We start from the raw sequence: 17,251 nt of genomic DNA, 5'->3' as shown, positions 1-17,251 counted from the left end.
AAACTCAGGAGTGTGAGGCTGCAGTGAGCTAGGATCATGACACTGTATTCAAGCCTGGGTGACAGAGCAAGACCCCATCTCTTAAAAAAACAAAAATGGGTGGCTGACGCAGGAGCATCACTTGAACCCGGGAGGCCGAGGTTGCGGTGAGCTGAGATTGAGCCATTGCACTCCAGCCTGGGCAAGAAGAGAGAAACTCCATCTCAAAACAAAACAAGGTCCTGAGGGCCGGACGCAGTGGCTCATGCCTGTAATCCCAGCACTTTGGGAGGCTGAGGTGGGTGGATCACCCACCTCAGGAGTTCAAGACCAGCCTGTCCAAGATAGTGAAACCCCATCTCTACTAAAAATACAAAAATTAGCTGGGCACAGTGGTGGGCGCCTATAATCCCAGCTACTCAGGAGGATGCGGCAAGAGAATCACTTGAACCCTGGAGGCGGAAGTTGCAGTGAGCTGAGATCGTGCCACTGCACACTAGCCTGCGTGACAGAGCAAGGCTCAGTCTAAAAAAAAAAAAAGTCCTGAGAAGTCATCTGGACCCCAGGTTGGCCCATGGATCCCAGAGAGGCCACCAATGGGCTTAAAAGGACCCGTGGACCTCTGCGTGTCTGTATGATTTTCTGAGGTCAGCAACTTGTCATCTTCTTAGAGTCAAAAAAAAAAAAAAAAAAAAAAGGTTTCAGTCCAGTCATGTGGTCTAACTGCCCCCGCTCATTATACCAGTGGAGGAATCAAGGCTCTCACAGTGCTGGGCTAGAATGAGGTCTCTTTCCTCCAGTCCTAGGATCCTTTCCTATCGAAAAAGTCAGAAGCATGTCAGTGCTTGTTTGGAGTGTAGGCGGAGTGGCCAGGATCCTGTGGCTCCTCAAGAGTGTGAAGTGGCCTTTTCTCTGGCTCCTGGGCCTCTGGCATTCCTTGTTGGAGTGACTTCAGGTGGCATGTTCCCCAAGGAAACTCTCCGTGCTGTACTAAAATCTCATGATGTTTCTCAGTTTGTTCTCAAGCTTGGCTAGGATCTCCAGTGGAAAATCCAGACGTATTCAACTTCCTGCTCTCTAAGCTCAGATACACTGTGTACCTGCCCTCAGGGTGCAGAAGCAGAAGAGCTTTTACAATTTGTATAGAAAAAAATTAGTTGGAAAAAGAAAAAGTCAAACAAGCTTAAGTGTAGTCTTCCGCTTGTGTAAAAACAACAGGGTAGCGCCGGGTGTGGTGGCTCACGCCCGCAATCCCGGCACTTTGGGAGGCTGAGGCGGGCAGATCACCTGAGGTCAGGCGCTGGAGACCAGCCTGAACAACATGGTGAAACCCCGTCTCTACTAAAAATACAAAAATTAGTCTAGTGTGGTGGTACACTCCTGTAATCCCAGCTACTCGGGAGGCTGAAGCAGGAGAATTGCTTGAACCTGGGAGGTGGAGGTTGCAGTGAGCCGAGATCATGCCACTGAACTCCAGTCTGGGTGACAGAGACTGTGTCTCAAAACAGAACAAAATAAAACAGGGTGGGTTGGAGGTAATAGCTACATATATATTCTTGTATAATCAAAGTCTGCCCCATGATAGATTCACCGGAAAGCAGTTAGTGGAGTTGCCTCTAGGAGGGAGAAAGAGACTTTGAGCAAGAGAGAGACTTGGTTTTAATTGTCTGTCCTTTAGTATTTGTGATGCGTTTTTTTTTTTAATACCATTTACAAGTATTACCTTGTTTAAGAAACCAATTTTTAGAGGTAATATGAATAAACAAAAAGAACAAAAAGGAAGCCAGCTAGAATCCCACACAAGAGATCATTTTGGTACCTAACCTTCCAGTGTGTGTGTGTGTGTGTGCGTGCAGAATGTCCCAATGAAACTGTATAATAACATTTTACCAGTAAAATGGACAGACATTACCCAAGACCTGCTTGAGTTTTTCAAAGTCATAGCTATTCTCTGAGGTTATTAACTCTGAAAAGGATTTGTATGTTATTGGGATGCTTATGTGTGTTCGGGATTGTTAGACAATCTGCCATCTGCACCTAGTATCCTGGGACCATCATCCCAGGTCATGGAATGCCCACCCTGTGTTCTCCCTGTGGCCCTGTGATGCCCAAGGTCAGTCCTGAGGGGCTGGCCATGCAGTCCATGTCCTCTGGCTGTGGCTCAGCCCCGGCTCCTGTCCTCTCTGCTTTTCCCTCAGCTGCAGAAGCTCCTCCTGGCCACATCCTACCCAACATCAAGCTCTGACACCCAGAAGGAAGGGACCGCCTGGCGCCAGGCAGGCCTCAGATCTAAAAGTCAACGGCCTTGTGTCAAGGTATTTCTTCACATGCCCCCAAATCTGCCCCAGGTGCCTGCTGGGGCCACAGCCTTCAGCTCTGGTGGAGGATAGCAAGTTCAGTCAACTACCAATATCTCTTCCCACCCATCCCACAGCCCTTGTAGCTGGTGTCCTGGGCACTGCTTCTGGAGATCCAGCCCAGTTTGGGGTTCTAGAAGGAGCCCGGGACTTTCTCACACTTCAATGTTGCAGACACCGGTCGGTGTTAACGCAGGTCAGAGCCAGGATGAGGAAAGCGTGGCCAGCCTCTGGAGGATTGTGTTCTAATGGTGTGACAGACCACACAAGACAGCCTGGCTGCAGAGGCCACAGTAAATAGTTTGGATTTTTTCCCCCCTCGGGGAGCCATTGGAGAGTTTAAAGCTCTGTCATGGACATCCAGGGTCAAAGACCACCACCCCTTTTCCTCTTTAAGCCTCATCTTCCAAGTCTAGCAAGGAGAGGTGTAATGGGTGGTTTCCAAGGGGTCCTCTCCCCCAAAGGCTACACACAACCCTACCTCTCCTGGGTCCTGTACCCTCCTCCTGGGGACTGCTGCATACAGTCCTACATCCTCAGAGGCAGAATCAGCTTCCTTTCAGATAGCAGCTCAATGTAGGAGCCGCTCCCTTGCCGGGGCTTCTCTGGGGGATGAGTCCCTATGTTCCCTCCCTATTTGTCCTGGCTGACCCTCCCAAAACAAAGGTCCACCCTCTGGTGCCTCACTCTGTTGAGGGGTCAGCAGCCAAGCCCCATTGTGAGACAGCCCTTTGCCCTCTGGGAGCCTAGGAAGCTCCCCAGAGAGGTGAGACACATCCTACAGCCATTGCTGGAAAGTCCCAGCAAAATGATGAGTCCCACTGGCAGGAAAACCCCAGTGTGGACAAGTGGGGCGAATAAGACTGGAGAGAGATTGGCTGGTGTGAGTGCAGAGGACCTCATATACCCAGCCAGGGAGCCTCCCCTTTATCCTGTGGGCACTAGGAGCTACTGACTTTTTGTTTTTTTTAAACTTCATTGAGGTGCAATTTACATACATAAAAGCCACCTATTGTAAAATACAATTCTATGATTTTTAGTAAATTTAACAGCCATGCAGTTATGACCATTATCCAGTTTTAGAACATATCCATCATTCAGGCCAGGCGCGGTAGCTTATGCCTGTAGTCCCAGCACTTTGGGAGGCTGAGGCGAGCGGATCACTTGAGCTCAGGAGTTCCAGACTGGCCTGGCCAACATGGTGAAACCCTGTCTCTCCTAAAAAATGCAGACAATTACCCGGGTGTGGTGGCGCATGCCTGTAATCCTAGCTACTCGGGAGGCTGAGGCAGGAGAATCACTTGAACCTAGGAAGTGGAGGTTGCAGTGAGCCAACATCGCGCCATTGCACTCCAGCCTAGGCAACAGAGTGAGATTCTGTCTCAAAAAAAACAAAAACAAAAAAACCCCATCATCCCAGAAGAATTCCCCAGTGCTCATTTGTAGCGAGTCCTTCCTGCAGCCCCAGGCTACCATGAATCTATTGCCTGGCTTTTGGTTGAAGGGTATGGAGCAGTGGGGTGGAATGGTCAGAGTGGGGCTTTGTCAGTGAATCTGGAAGGGTCCGCGGGGGTGAAATTCCATGACTGAGAGAGCTGTTAGGGGGCTGATCATTCCTCATCCACTGAGCGTGGCCAGGTGCCCAGCTCTGTGTGGGAGGCTAGGGACAGCATGAAGGAAAGTTGGCTGTTCCCATGATCCAGGTGAGACACACTGGGCCGGCCAGTGGCCATGCGGATGAGGCACACAGGAGTCTTTGGGCCTCCTTCCTCACTCTGGCCTCTCTCCCTCTCTAGGCGGACAGCACCCAAGACAAGAAGGCTCCCATGACGCAGTCTCAGAGCCGGAGTTGTACAGAACTGCATAAGCACCTCACCTCTGCGCGGTCCTGCCTGCAGGATAGAGGTCTGCAGCCACCATGCCTCCAGAGTCCCCGGCTCCCTGCCAAGGAGGATGAGGAGCCGGGTGAGGACTGCCCGAGCCCCCAGCCAGCTCCAGCCTCTCCCCAGGACTCCCTAGCGCTGGGCGGGGCAGACCCCGGTACCCAGTTTTCCCAGGAAGACATGCAGGCGATGGTGCAACTCATTCGCTACATGCACACCTACTGCCTCCCACAAAGGAAGCTGCCCCCACAGGCCCCTGAGCCAGCCCCCAAGCCCTGCAGCAGTCCCTCCCAGCAGGTCAGATCCCGGCCCCGGCACCCCTCCAAAGCCTCCTGGGCTGAGTTCTCCATTTTGAGGGAACTTCTGGCTCAAGACGTGCTCTGTGATGTCAGCAAACCCTACCGCCTGGCCACGCCTGTCTATGCCTCCCTCACACCTCGGTCAAGGCCCAGGCCCCCCAAAGACAGCCAGGTCTCCCCTGGTCACCCATCCTCGGTGGAGGAAGTGAGGATCACAGCTTCACCCAAGAGCACTGGGCCCAGACCAAGCCTGCGCCCACTGCGGCTGGAGGTGAAAGGGGAGGTCCGCCGGCCTGGCAGGCTGCAGCAGGAGGAGGAGGAAGACGAGGAAGAAGAGGAGGAGGAAGAGGAAGAAGAAAAAGAGGAGGAGGAGGAGGAGTGGGGCAGGAAAAGGCCAGGCCGAGGTCTGCCATGGACGAAGCTGGGGAGGAAGCCAGAGAGCTCCGTGTGCCCTGTGCGGCGTTCTCGGAGACTGAACCCTGAGCTGGGCCCCTGGCTGACATTTGCTGATGAGCCACTGGCCCCCACGGAGCCCCAAGGTGCTCTGCCCTCGCTGTGCCTGGCTCCCAAGGCTTATGACATAGAGCGGGAGCTGGGCAGCCCCACGGATGAGGACAGTGGCCAAGACCAGCAGCTCCTACGGGGACCCCAGATCCCTGCCCTGGAGAGCCCCTGTGAGAGTGGGTGTGGGGACACGGATGAGGACCCCAGCTGCCCGCCGCTCCCTCCCAGAGGTAGTCAGAGTTGGTGGTCTGCAAGGAGGGGGCAGGGATGGGGTGCAGCATGCCCCTTCTGCACTGGGAGCCAGGAGCCCTGTGTTCAAGTCCTCATCCCCCAACAAAGTGTTCTGTGGGGTTGGACAAGTCCCTTCCCCTCTCTGGCTTTCAACTTTTCTTTGGGCTAGTTGGAGCAGATCTTCAGAAGAACACCCATGCATCTCTGAGTTTTCCATCATGCATGGGCCAGGTGCCACTTAACGAATTAAGCAGGCAGTCCAAAGTAAACAGAAAAGGAAGATAATTACAAATTGCAATAGGTACCGTAAAGAAGACTCACTGGGGATAACGTGACAGAAGCATGAGTCTATAAATTCAGCTCCACAATGCAGCTAGAGTCTTTACACTGCTAATGGCAGTAATGATAACAGTAACAGTTATCCATTGCATACTTACCATGCTGGCATTGGTCTCAGATTAACACAGATTGTCCCTATTGAGTCCTCACAAGAAGCCTCTCTGGTAGGTACTGTCATTGTCTCCATGTTTTGATGCAGAAACTCAGGCCAGAGCTACTTAGTGATGAGCCCTATGCAGAGCGGTCTGTCTGGAGCCCACAGCAGTGGACCGGGAGTCAGAGTTCTTCCTCACTGTGCTACATGTACCAGAAGGGGTCACCCTTGCACCCGTTTGTACTTTCTGCAAAATCAAGTAGATCCCCCAGCTGAGACCTGGGATGGAAGGTGGATTTGCATTGTTCTGCCCTTCCCTGAAAGTGCAGAGGCGTTTGGTCACCTGCCCAAAGGGCAGCTGTGCTTGGCACCAGTGGAGGCCTGGGGTCTCCTCCTGAGGGGAAGCATCTGCTGGTGATGCCATGTTGGGGAATCTTATTTCTCTTTGTCTTCTTTTCAGACTCTCCCAGGTGCCTCATGCTGGCCTTGTCACAAAGGTAGATTTTTAGAAACTATTGGTGTATTATTCCATGAGGTTTTGTCCTGTTGGGTGTGTGTGTTGGGGGTGATGGGGGGGTTCATCAGCCCCCATGCCTGGCCCTGGCCCCACACCCCCTGCCCTGATTGTCATCTGGGACCCTCAGGAGCTGGGCTCCTTTAGAAGGGAGTTGGTTTTTAGAAACTGACTTTTACAGGCCAGAGGAAAGGACTCGGGCCATTTCACAACGTGTCCTCTTGGGGACCCTGAAAAGAATTCTTTTCTGACAGGGCCCTGTGGCTTTCAGCAAGTCCCTTCCTCCTCCTGGGCCTCAGTGTCTCCCTCTGTAAAATAAGGAGGCTGACAGCACTTGTCCTCTGTTCACCCTTCAGTGAGCCTTGCCCTTGTCTCCTAAAAGAGCTGTGCAGCTTGAATTCCTCTCACAGCCGGGATGGGGGTTCCCCCAGTAAATGCACCTCAGGCTCCATTTCCATGGGCAGCGGAACCAGGGCCGGTCACGGCACTCTCTGTGACCCTGTTGCACGCAGGGAGGTGGATGCCTGCTGCTGACTTGCTGCTTTCCTTTCTGTCCTCCCTGCCTCCACCAGTGACCCTACTTTTGGCAAGAAGAGCTTTGAGCAGACCTTGACGGTGGAGCTCTGTGGCACAGCAGGTGAGCCAGGGGGCTTCCACCGGCAGGTGCCTTCAGGAAAACACCGTGCATCTCTGAGTTTTTTGTCATTCATGGCAAGGTGCCATGCACACCTAATGCACACGTAATGAACAATGCACAAAAGGTCTGCCTTTGCAGGGCTTATGTTACAGGCAGTCAAACAGCAAACGGAAAAGGAAGATCATTACAAATTGCAGTAGGTACTATAAAGGAGACTTACTGGGGATGAACCAGGATTACAGGCGTGAGCCGCTGCGCCCAGCCCAGGTGGGCAGTTGTATCTGCGGTGCCTGCCCCCTGTCCGTCATGGGAAATGCCAGACGGACGTTTCTCATATGAGAGCCTTAGATGGGAGGGTTTGTTGAATGGTTGGATGTAGATCAGGAAGAGATATCTTGGATGACTTGGAGGCTCCAGCTGCCACTAGTAGGTCACAGAAGGAATGGCAAATGGATTTCATCACATGCTAACTCCAAAGAATCCAAGGCTTCCCAGGCCACCTCCAGGCTCAGCCAGCAGTGTAATGATCAGTCAGTGATGCCTGCCATCCATCCACTGGTGTGGGGGAGTAAGGGCACATGGCCATTTTTTTTGCCATCCCAAACTAGGGTATTTTTTTTTGAGACATAGTCTCGCTATGTTGCCCAGGCTGGAGTGCAGTGGCACGATCTTGGCTCACTGCAACCTCCTCCTCCTGGGTTCAAGCAATTCTCATGTCTCAGCCTCCCAACTAGCTGGGATTATAGGCATGAACCAAACACCCCTGACTAATTTTTTGGAATTTTTAGTAGAGACAGGAGTTTGCCATATTGGGCAGGCTCATCTTGAGCTCCTGACCTCAAGTGATTTAGTCACTTCGGCCTCCCAAAATGCTGGGATTATAGGTGTGAGCCACCATGCTTGGCCCTAAACTTAGGGTTTTAGTGTCCCTCAGAGAAGTGATCTGTTTTCATCTTACCTTTATCCTCTTGCTCGGCCAGGACTCACCCCACCCACCACACCACCATACAAGCCCACAGACGAGGACCCCTTCAAGCCGGACATCAAGCACAGCCTGGGCAAAGAAATAGCTCTCAACCTCCTCTCCCCTGAGGCCCTCTCACTCAAGGCCACCCCAGGGGCTGCCCACAAGCTGCCAAAGAAGCACCCGGAGCGGAGTGAGCTCCTGTCCCACCTTCGGCACGCCCCAGCCCAGCCAGCCTCGCAGTCTGGCCAGAAGCGTCCCTTCTCCTGTTCCTTTGGAGACCATGACTACTGCCAGGTGCTCCGACCAGAGGGCATCCTGCAGAGGAAGGTGCTGAGGTCCTGGGAGCCATCTGGGGTTCACCTTGAGGACTGGCCCCAGCAGGGTACCCCTCAGGCTGAGGCACAGGCCCCTGGCAGGGAGGAAGACAGAAGCTGTGATGCTGGCACCCCATCCAAGGACAGCATGCTGCTCAGAGACCACGAGATCCGCGCCAGCCTCACCAAACACTTTGGGCTGTTGGAGACCGCCCTGGAGGAGGGAGACCTGGCCTCCTGCAAGAGCCCTGAGTATGACACTGTCTTTGAAGACAGCAGCAGTAGCAGTGGTGAGAGCAGCTTCGTCCCAGAGGAGGAAGATGAAGATAGGGAGGAGGAGGAGGACAATGAAGAAGAGGACTCAGGAGTCAGCCCGACCTGCTCCGACCACTGCCCCTACCAGAGCCCACCAAGCAAGGCCAGCTGGCAGCTCTGTTCCCGCAGCCGCTCAAGCTCTGGCTCCTCATCCTGCCACTCCTGGTCACCAGCCACTCGAAAGAACTTCAGGTATGAACAGGGGCCACAGGAGAGGCAGTGGGCAGTGGAGGACCCCAGTTCCCTGGAGCCAGGGGAGGGAGGAGCCCCAGGAGGGAGACCCCCAGGAAACTTGCTCTCAAACTGAGACTGCATCTCCCTGTGCAGCCCGTGTCCTGGTCAAGGGCCTTGAAGGTGATCTTCTGGGGCAGTTGGGAGTGAATCCTGGGGGCAGGCAAAGCCTGGTCTGTGAAATCGGGAATGTACCAAATCTCCCGGCCTCCAGAAAGAAAGAAAACCCACTTCCTGGCTATTTGTGGGCTTATGTCTGTAGGAACTTGTCCCTTATCCATCTCTGTTTTCTGCTTTTATATTTGTAAAATGGAAAAGTTTTTGTGCAAACATATACATGCCCCAACAGTTTGAATTCTAGGGATATTTACATCTAAAAGAAAGATTAGTATAATTCTAATCTGTGCTCTGAAAAATACCTGGATATAAAGCGTTGATAAGGTTTCCGGGGCCTGCTGAGTTTTGCTGTGGCTTTCAGCCGTCGGCTGCCCTTCGAAGGACTGTGACTTCAGTGTAGGGCTGATGAGTCAGGAGCCCACTTGCTCGCATCATCCTCGCTCGCTGAACGAGACTGGAGAAGGAGCCAGTCCGAAAGTCAGCTGGGGAGCTGGGCAGAAGGAATGGAGGTTTGGCAGATTCGGGAGTACTGGTTGCTTCTGTCTGATCACAGTGGGTCCTGATTCTCCCTGGGGAAGGCTTGAGGTGGGTCAGTGTCATCCCAGGCCCTGGGTTGAGGTGAAGACGAGTGGCCACTAGATGCCACTCTTGAGCTAGAACCCAGCTGCCAAATCCGCTGTGGATTTGTTGGGCCTCCACTGGCTGGCCCACCCCCAGGTGTCTGATCTGTAGGTCTGGGGTGGGGCGGGGGCGGGGATTGGCATTTCTAACAAGTTCCTAGGTGATGATGGTAACGTTGCTAGAGAATCGTACGCTGAGAGTAGAATTCAGGTCTTGTCAAGATAACCTCTTCTTCCCTTCTAAAGGGACTAGCAAAAACATTTTTTTTGTTAAATCAAAATTAAGAAAGAATTCAGCTTTATATTTGTACATCTACAACAAGGGTTTTTAACTGTTTGAAAACATGACTAAAGCAAAGGCTCATCTTCCCATTAAAATGTGCATACGCATCTAACTGGGCATTCAATTTTAGGGGGTTTTTGGGCTCCCCACAAACTAATGTTAAGAAGCCCTCAATTTTTTGTTCCTTAAAGTGAGGTCCGCAGAACTTTCTCCAACAAGCCCTTACTTACTGTGGAAGCCGGGATCCGTCAGTCACAGTTGTGTTCTGCCGACCTTGCCGAGCCTCTCTTTCTGGCTCCCTTCTTTCCCCAGGGGTAGCTTCTGCCCTACAGTGGTCCAGTGTCAAAGGTTCGGCTTCAGCCTTGCTTTGCTGTGAGCTGAAGCACTCAATCTCCATTTAGGCAGTTTCCCAGGTTCTCTTCATGTTGAAACACATCCCCCAAAGCCAGAGCTTCCCTGCCCTCCCTTCTCTCCTGCCCAGCTCAGAGGTGTTTGGGTTGGGCCTGCATTCATAGAATTGCCTGGGAAGAGTTGAGAACGTCTCTAGAAACCCCCGCTATTTCTCTTCTCGCTTTTGGGCCAGGTTCAGGGCTGCTTTTCCTGCCCACTCAGAAACTTAATTGGGTAACTGGCTCCTGCTCAGCTACCTGGCTGAGCTCAGTATCTGGTAAACCTGGTGAGCTGCTAATCAGCCTCCTCCAGACCTGTACCAAACACCCAGCAACAGAAAGCACTTTAAGCTGGGTTAACGACACAAAGGCTGAACACCGCTATACCTTCCAGGCACTCTCGGCTCTTCAGGTGGGGAAAGTCTACCAATTCTGTTGCAAAAGGGATGATCATACTCTAATTAGGTCACCCTTTAAAGTTGCAGGTCATTTCCCTTTCCATTATCCTGGTTGAGCTTCACAGGTACACCTGGAGGGTGTATCTGCTGCTTATCCCTATTTTATAGATGAGGAAGCTGAGGCTCCAAGAAGTTACATAGAAAAACAGAGCAAATATTTACAGAGCAGTTCTTGGGCTAAGCATTGACATGCATATTTAAATTTAATCCTCACAAATGGCTGAGGGATAGACACAATTGGTTATCCCTATTTCATAGACGAAGAACTGAAGCTGAAAGGGCTTCTGTAACTGCTTCAGGGTCACCCAACAGGGAGGCGGTGGGGCCAAGATTCAGACTCAAGCCGTCTGAGTCACAAGCCTGTGTTCTTGTCCTCTGTGCTGTATATCTCAGTGACTCAGACTGGAGGAGTGAGGGCAGCGTGCAGGCAGGCAAGAAAGGCTGCAGGCGGGCGGCACCTGGGAGCCTGCTCGGCCACGGGACTAATGAGCCTGATAGCCAGCCCGGAAGCATGGAGCTGCGATGGGCAGGGGCTGCTGCTTGGCTAAGGCAGGAACCCATAGAGAGCAGTGGTTCTGGAACCAGAAGGACGTGTTTCTGACTTCTCTGCTTTCTGGCTTTAAGCAAATCCCATCTCAAACTTGAGTCTCAGATTTTTCATCTGGAAAATGGAGAAACATAAAACCTCATTGAGTTTTTTAAAAAATCAGAACAAATAAGATAATAAAACAAAAGGAGATTTTTTTTTTTTTTTTTTTTGAGATGGAGTCTCATGTTTTCACCCAGGCTAGAGTACAGTGGTGCAATTTCAGCTCACTGCAACCTTCACCTCCTAGCAATTTTCGTGCCTCAGCCTTCCAGGTAGCTCGGATTACAGGCGTGTGCCACCACGCCCTGCTAATTCTGTATCCCTAGCAGAGATGTGGTTTCATCCTGTTGGTCAGGCTGGTCTCGAACTTCTGACCTCGTGATCCGCCCGCCTTGGGCTCCCAAAGTGCTGGGATTACAGGTGTAAGCCACCGCACCCAGCCAACAAAAGGATTTTTCTGCCCTAATGGCATAGAGAGGCCAGGCTCAGAGGGTGGGGTTATAATGAGCAACACAGTGGTTCCCAGCGATCCAGGCCAGAAGCTGGCGGTAGGTGTGTGTCCACACAGCCCTGGGCCATTGTTGAGGAAGGGGAGGCTGGGTTTCTGCAGGAGGCAGTTGCAGCTCGTGTGCCCCATGAATGAGTCCTAAGGAAGCATCCCTTGCCTCCTGGAGCAGATCCGCCCCCAACCCCATGGTCTCTCCTGAGAGTGAGTGCTTCTGCTTTGCTTGTTCACTGACAGATGTGAGAGCAGAGGGCCGTGTTCGGACAGAACGCCAAGCACCCGGCACGCCAGGAAGCGGCGGGAAAAGGCCATTGTAAGTGATCTGGGGGCCCAGAGCCCGGAATGAATGGGGACTAGCAGGAAGTGCAGGGGCCTCATGGACCAAAGCCTTTTGAGGCTAGCTGGTGAGCCCCTCAGTCTTTGGCCTCTGCCTGGGGAAGAAGGGACTATGGCAGCAGATGACAATATTTCTCTCATTTGAAGAGCACAAGCGTCGCCAAAGGGCATCAAAGGTAGCACCATGCAAAGTTCAGCCAAGAGGCTGGCCGTGAGTGTGCTGTTGGTGGTGATTGAGGGCTCAGTGTCAGGGCCTAGAGAGAGCCAGGTAGGCAGGCTGTGGCAGTGGGGAGCAGAGCCAGGCTGACCAGGTCACAAGCCAGTCCTGCCGCCACTTTCTGTGTAACCATGGCAGGTCCCCAGCTTCCCCGAGCCTCACTTTCCTCATCTGTACATAAGGGAGTTGGGCCTGTGCTTCCCAGGGGTTCCCCCAACTTGATCAGGGCCAAGGGACCAAGAGAGCCTGTCCCTTCCTCCCCTCTCCCCTCCCAGAGTTAGTCCACAGGCCCTGGCCTGTTGGGTTTACCTGCTGACCCTACCACAAAGCTCCCCACAGAGAAAACACATCAGGTGTCTGGAGTGGGGAGCCGAAGCAAGCCAGCTATGCCATGTCACTAGAAAGGAAGGAGGAAAACAGGATAAAAGACAACAGACTCGCATTGGATCTCTCCCGTGTGATGTGGTACTTCAGGGAGGAGGGGTACGCAGGAGGTGTGCATACCCTAGAGGTGCACAGCTGTCTGGACGCAGGTACTTAAAGCCCTGGGCTGTGCATGGAGAATCTTCTTGGAGTCTGTGTCTGGTCATTCAGCAATTACAGGCCTAGAACGGTTCTGGGCATTGGAGGACAGCAATGAACAAAAAAGATGAGGCTCCCTCCTGGCTAAGCAGAAGGAAGAGAGAGATAATAGACTCGTTAAACAAAAGAATAAACAATGTAATTACAGATTGGGATAAGCACTGTGAAATCAGTAATGTGCAATTAGTAACAATCTGAAGTAAGCAGGACTGTTGAGGAGGATGTGTTTATGGGGTGGCCAGGGAAGGGCACCTTCAGGGAGCTGGGCCCTGATTGATGAAAAGGAGCAACCAAGCAAAAACTCAGGGGAACAAGTATTTGGAGCAGTGGCAGGAAAGGGCTTTATGAATTCAAGAAGTTGAAAGGAGGGTGGGAGGGGGGGATTTCTCTGCTGAGCTGAGCTTGGACATCGTATGTTGTGGGATGTACAGTTCCCCGACTGTTGACGACGGAGTCCTGCTTGTGGACCCGCCGCCTAGGTTTTCTTCCTTGCCATGTGTGGTACGTGGGTGAGATGGCTGGAGAATCACTGGCTAAGACAAGAAACGGTGCATTTTTTCTTATGGGAGCACAGGCTTTCAGGAACAAGGCTGTGGTTTCTCTCACAGGCCAAAGTGAGTGTTCCAATAGCAGTGGCTTCAACCAGATCAAATCCCAGATCTGAAAGGAGGGGAAGGAGAGTTCCAAAAGTCTCCCACCTCCTCCCTCTGCTGGGCTGTTCTAGACACCCACCGGCATAGCACGGAGCTCTCCTGAAGGTGATGCCTTGGTCTCAGTGTCTATACTGTGACTTCAGCCACGTTGCTCAGGCAAAACCAGAGATAATGGTGGCTCCAATAGCCCTGGTGCCCTCGCCTCATGACCCTTCCTTCCAGCTCACTCTGACACCCACGAACAACTTGCCTCCTGTGCTTGCCTCACCCCAGCACCCCCCCTGCTCAGACTTGAAAGGTAAGTCCAGAAGCCACTGAGTATGCAGGTGTATCAATGGTGATACTCACTCCCCCTTCCCAGCCCCAGTCTCTGCTTATTACCTTCATGTAAGCAGTGGCTTCCTTGGGGGCCTCTTCCCTTCCAACACCCTCCCCCAATAAGGGCAGGTGCTCTGGGGTAGAGATTGGCCTTGTCCTCTCTCTGACTCCAGCTGGTATTGCTCACTCAGCCAGGCATCATGGACTAGGACAAGGATTCCATGGGAGCCCACCCCCAAGGGGACCCCAGGAAGGCAGGCAATAAGTGGGTCTGTCTCTGTCCACCTTCTCGGGCAGGGTGAAGGCCGTGTGGTGTACATTCGAAATCTCTCCAGTGACATGAGCTCCCGAGAGCTGAAGAGGCGCTTTGAAGTGTTTGGTGAGATTGTGGAGTGCGAGGTGCTGACGAGAAGTAAGAGGTGAGTTGAGCCAAGTCATGGCAGATGAAGGGAGCAGAGCGGGGTACCAGTCCTGATCCAGAGCTGGGTACAAGAAGATTCCCAAGATTTGTGGAACAAACCTGATGAAATCCATAGCTTAGATGTGGAAAGCGAGGCCCAGGACAAGGACTAAAAGTGGTAGTGCGGTCAGTAATAGCAGCAAACTCGTGCTGATGGTTTACTAAGTGTCAGGCAGTTTCCGTTCATTCTTTTATCTGAACTTGCCAGCATGCCCGGGACATAAGCACTCGTAGTCTTTCAATGGCTCTCCTTTCTGCAGAAGTTTAGACAAGTTAACTGAGTAGCTAGTTGGTGTCAGAGCAAGAACCGGAGCCCATGTGTCTGCTTCAGGGCCTTTGCCCTGGAGATAGTGCAGGGCAGCAGCCCCTGGCAGCTTGAAGACTTGCACTAGGACCCCACTCTACCTCAAGCCCTGTGCTGCTCACATCCCTCCCTTCCTCTGCAGTAAGTCCCAGGCCTTGGTTGGGTACAGCAGCTCACACCTGTAATACCAGCATTTTGGGAGGCCAAGACAGGCAGATCGCTTGAGGTCAGGAGTTCGAGACCAGCCTGGCCAACATGGTGAAACCCTGTCTCTACCAAAAAAAAATTAGCTGGATGTGGTAGTGCACTCCTGTAATCCCAGCTACTCGGGAGGCTGAGGCGAGAGAATCACTTGAACCTGGGAGGTGGAGGTTGCAGTGAGCTGAGATCACACCACTGCATTCCAGCCTGGGTGATAGAGCAAGACTCCGACTCAAAAAAAACAAAGTCCCAGGCCTTCTGTTCTACTAGGCAGCCTGGTTTTTCATTGCTCACTTGGGGAAGCAGCGTTTACCTGTCAGGGGATCTGCAAAAAGAACAGGTTGCATATGAATGCACAATTTAGATGTCAAAACTTTGTCAGTTTTGAAATATTTCTAAATTATATCCTAGGATAGCTGCAAACTAAGTTATGAGGGTTTTTAACATTCTAATATAATAATAATAATAATAGAAAGCTTCAGTGAGGAAATAGTTTCTGGTGTAAGAGTTATTATACACTTCTTGCCCATTAGGATGGCTACCATCAAAAATCCAGAACATAAAGGCTGGGCGCGGTGGCTCAAGCCTGTAATCCCAGCACTTTGGGAGGCCGAGGCGGGTGGATCACGAGGTCAAGAGATCGAGATCATCCTGGTCAACATGGTGAAACCGCGTCTCTACTAAAAATACAAAAAATTAGCTGGGCATGGTGGCACGTGCCTGTAATCCCAGCTACTCAGGAGGCTGAGGCAGGAGAATTGCCTGAACCCAGGAGGCGGAGGTTGCAGTGAGCCGAGATGGCGCCATTGCACTCCAGCCTGGGTAACAAGAGCGAAACTCCGTCTCAAAAAAAAAAAAAAAAAAGGAAAAGAAAAAAAAACCAAAAATCCAGAACATAAACACTGGCAAGCATGTGGAGAAACTGGAACTCTTGCATAGTGTTGGTGGGAATTTTAAATGATGCAGCCAATATGGAAAACAATATGGCAGTTCCTCAAAAAATTAAACCTAAAACCACCATCTGATCCAGCGATTCCACTTACGGGTATATATCCAAAAGAATTGAAAACAGGATCTCCAAGAGATATTTGTTCACCTAAGCACATAGCGACATTATTTACAATAGCCAAGAGGTGTGTAAACAACCCAAATGTCCACCAACAGATGAATAGGTAAACAAAATATGGTTTATATACATACCATGGAATATTATGAAACCTTAAAAAGGAAGGAAATTCTGACTCATGCTACCACATGGATGAACCTGATAACATTGTGCTAAGTGAAACAAGCCAGGCACAAAAAGACAAAATACTGTATGATTTCACTTATATGCTGTGTCTAAAGTCGTCAAATTCATAGAAACAGAAAGAGTGGTGGTTGCCAGGGGCTGCAGAGAGGGAGACTAAGGGAGGTGTCATTTCATGGGCATAGAGTTTCAGTTTGGCAAGGTGAAAAACTTGTGGAGCTTTGTTGCACGGCAACGTGAGTATGCTTAATACTGCCAAACTGTATGCTTAAAAATGGTAAAGATGGTAAATGTCCTGTTCACTGTTTTTACCCAATTTTTTTTTAAAAAACCATTATACAAATAGAACCATTTCAAGTTCTATGCAGTTTTTAGGATATCAAATGAAGGTAGCATACAAAAATAAAGCAGGCAAATTAGTCTCTGAAGAGAAAGATCAATCTGTTAAGATTTTAAAAACACACAAGATCTTTACAAAGAGCCTTGGACGTACTACCAATATTAGACATTTAAAGAGGAAGAAGGGGCCAAGTGTAGTGGCTCACGCCTGTAATTCCAGCACTTTGGGAGGCCAAGGCAGGCAGATCACTTGAGGCCAGGAGTTTGAGACCAACCTGGCCAAACTGTGAAACCCCCATGTCTACTAAAAATACAAAAAGTTACCTGGGCGTGGTGGCATATGCCTGTAATCTCAGCTACTCAGGAGGCTGAGGCATGAGAACTGCTTGAACCTGGGAGGCAGAGGCTACAGGGAGCTGGGATTGCAACCACTGCATTCTAGCCTGGGCGACAGAGCAAAACTCTTTCTCAAAAATAAATAAAGGCAGAACGGTTCGAACTTGGCCCTGGTTCAGAGAGGTGTTGGGAAACATTCATATAAATGTTTATTATAGACCCACTATTTGTAAGCCTGACCTAAGCAGTTGGTGAATGCCACTTTGTCTTTGCTTTGAGGAGTTTACATAGCAGATGAGTGTCAGTCGGGATTCTTTCTGTTGTTCATGGAAGCGAAAAGTTGAAATAGAAGTGACTTTTGGGCCGGGCGCAGTGGCTCACGCCTGTAATCCCAGCACTTTGGGAGACTGAGGCGGGTGGATCACGAGGTCAAGAGATCGAGACCATCCTGGTCAACATGGTGAAACCCCGTCTCTACTAAAAATACAAAAAATCAGCTGGGCATGGTGGCGCGTGCCTGTAATCCCAGCTACTCAGGAGGCTGAGGCAGGAGAATTGCCTGAACCCAGGAGGCGGAGGTTGCGGTGAGCCGAGATGGCGCCATTGCACTCCAGCCTGGGTAACAAGAGCG

General features: G+C 51.3%; 1 protein-coding gene across 4 annotated transcripts in view; it reads left to right on the top strand.

Moving 5' to 3' along the window:
* The window catches only part of PPARGC1B (PPARG coactivator 1 beta), a 118,749-nt gene that overhangs the window by 98,474 nt on the left and 3,024 nt on the right, over positions 1–17,251 (top strand). For 2 of the 4 annotated variants that reach the window (XM_032250256.1, XM_032250258.1), the window contains 6 exons: positions 4,133–5,252; positions 6,147–6,183; positions 6,773–6,837; positions 7,818–8,625; positions 11,863–11,938; positions 14,029–14,150. In XM_032250256.1, coding sequence (XP_032106147.1) covers positions 4,133–5,252; positions 6,147–6,183; positions 6,773–6,837; positions 7,818–8,625; positions 11,863–11,938; positions 14,029–14,150 — 2,228 coding nt within the window. Of the gene's footprint in view, positions 1–2,177; positions 2,295–4,132; positions 5,253–6,146; positions 6,184–6,772; positions 6,838–7,817; positions 8,626–11,862; positions 11,939–14,028; positions 14,151–17,251 lie in introns of all 4 variants that reach the window. The other 2 variants (XM_032250255.1, XR_004260433.1) reach the window with 2 other exon arrangements.

The sequence above is a fragment of the Sapajus apella genome, unplaced genomic scaffold (assembly GCF_009761245.1).
Source record: "Sapajus apella isolate SASKATOON/1434 unplaced genomic scaffold, GSC_monkey_1.0 scaffold71, whole genome shotgun sequence".
Lineage (NCBI taxonomy): Eukaryota > Metazoa > Chordata > Mammalia > Primates > Cebidae > Sapajus > Sapajus apella.
The sequence above is the reverse complement of the archived record's forward strand: the minus strand, read 5'-3'. Positions and strand labels throughout refer to the sequence as shown.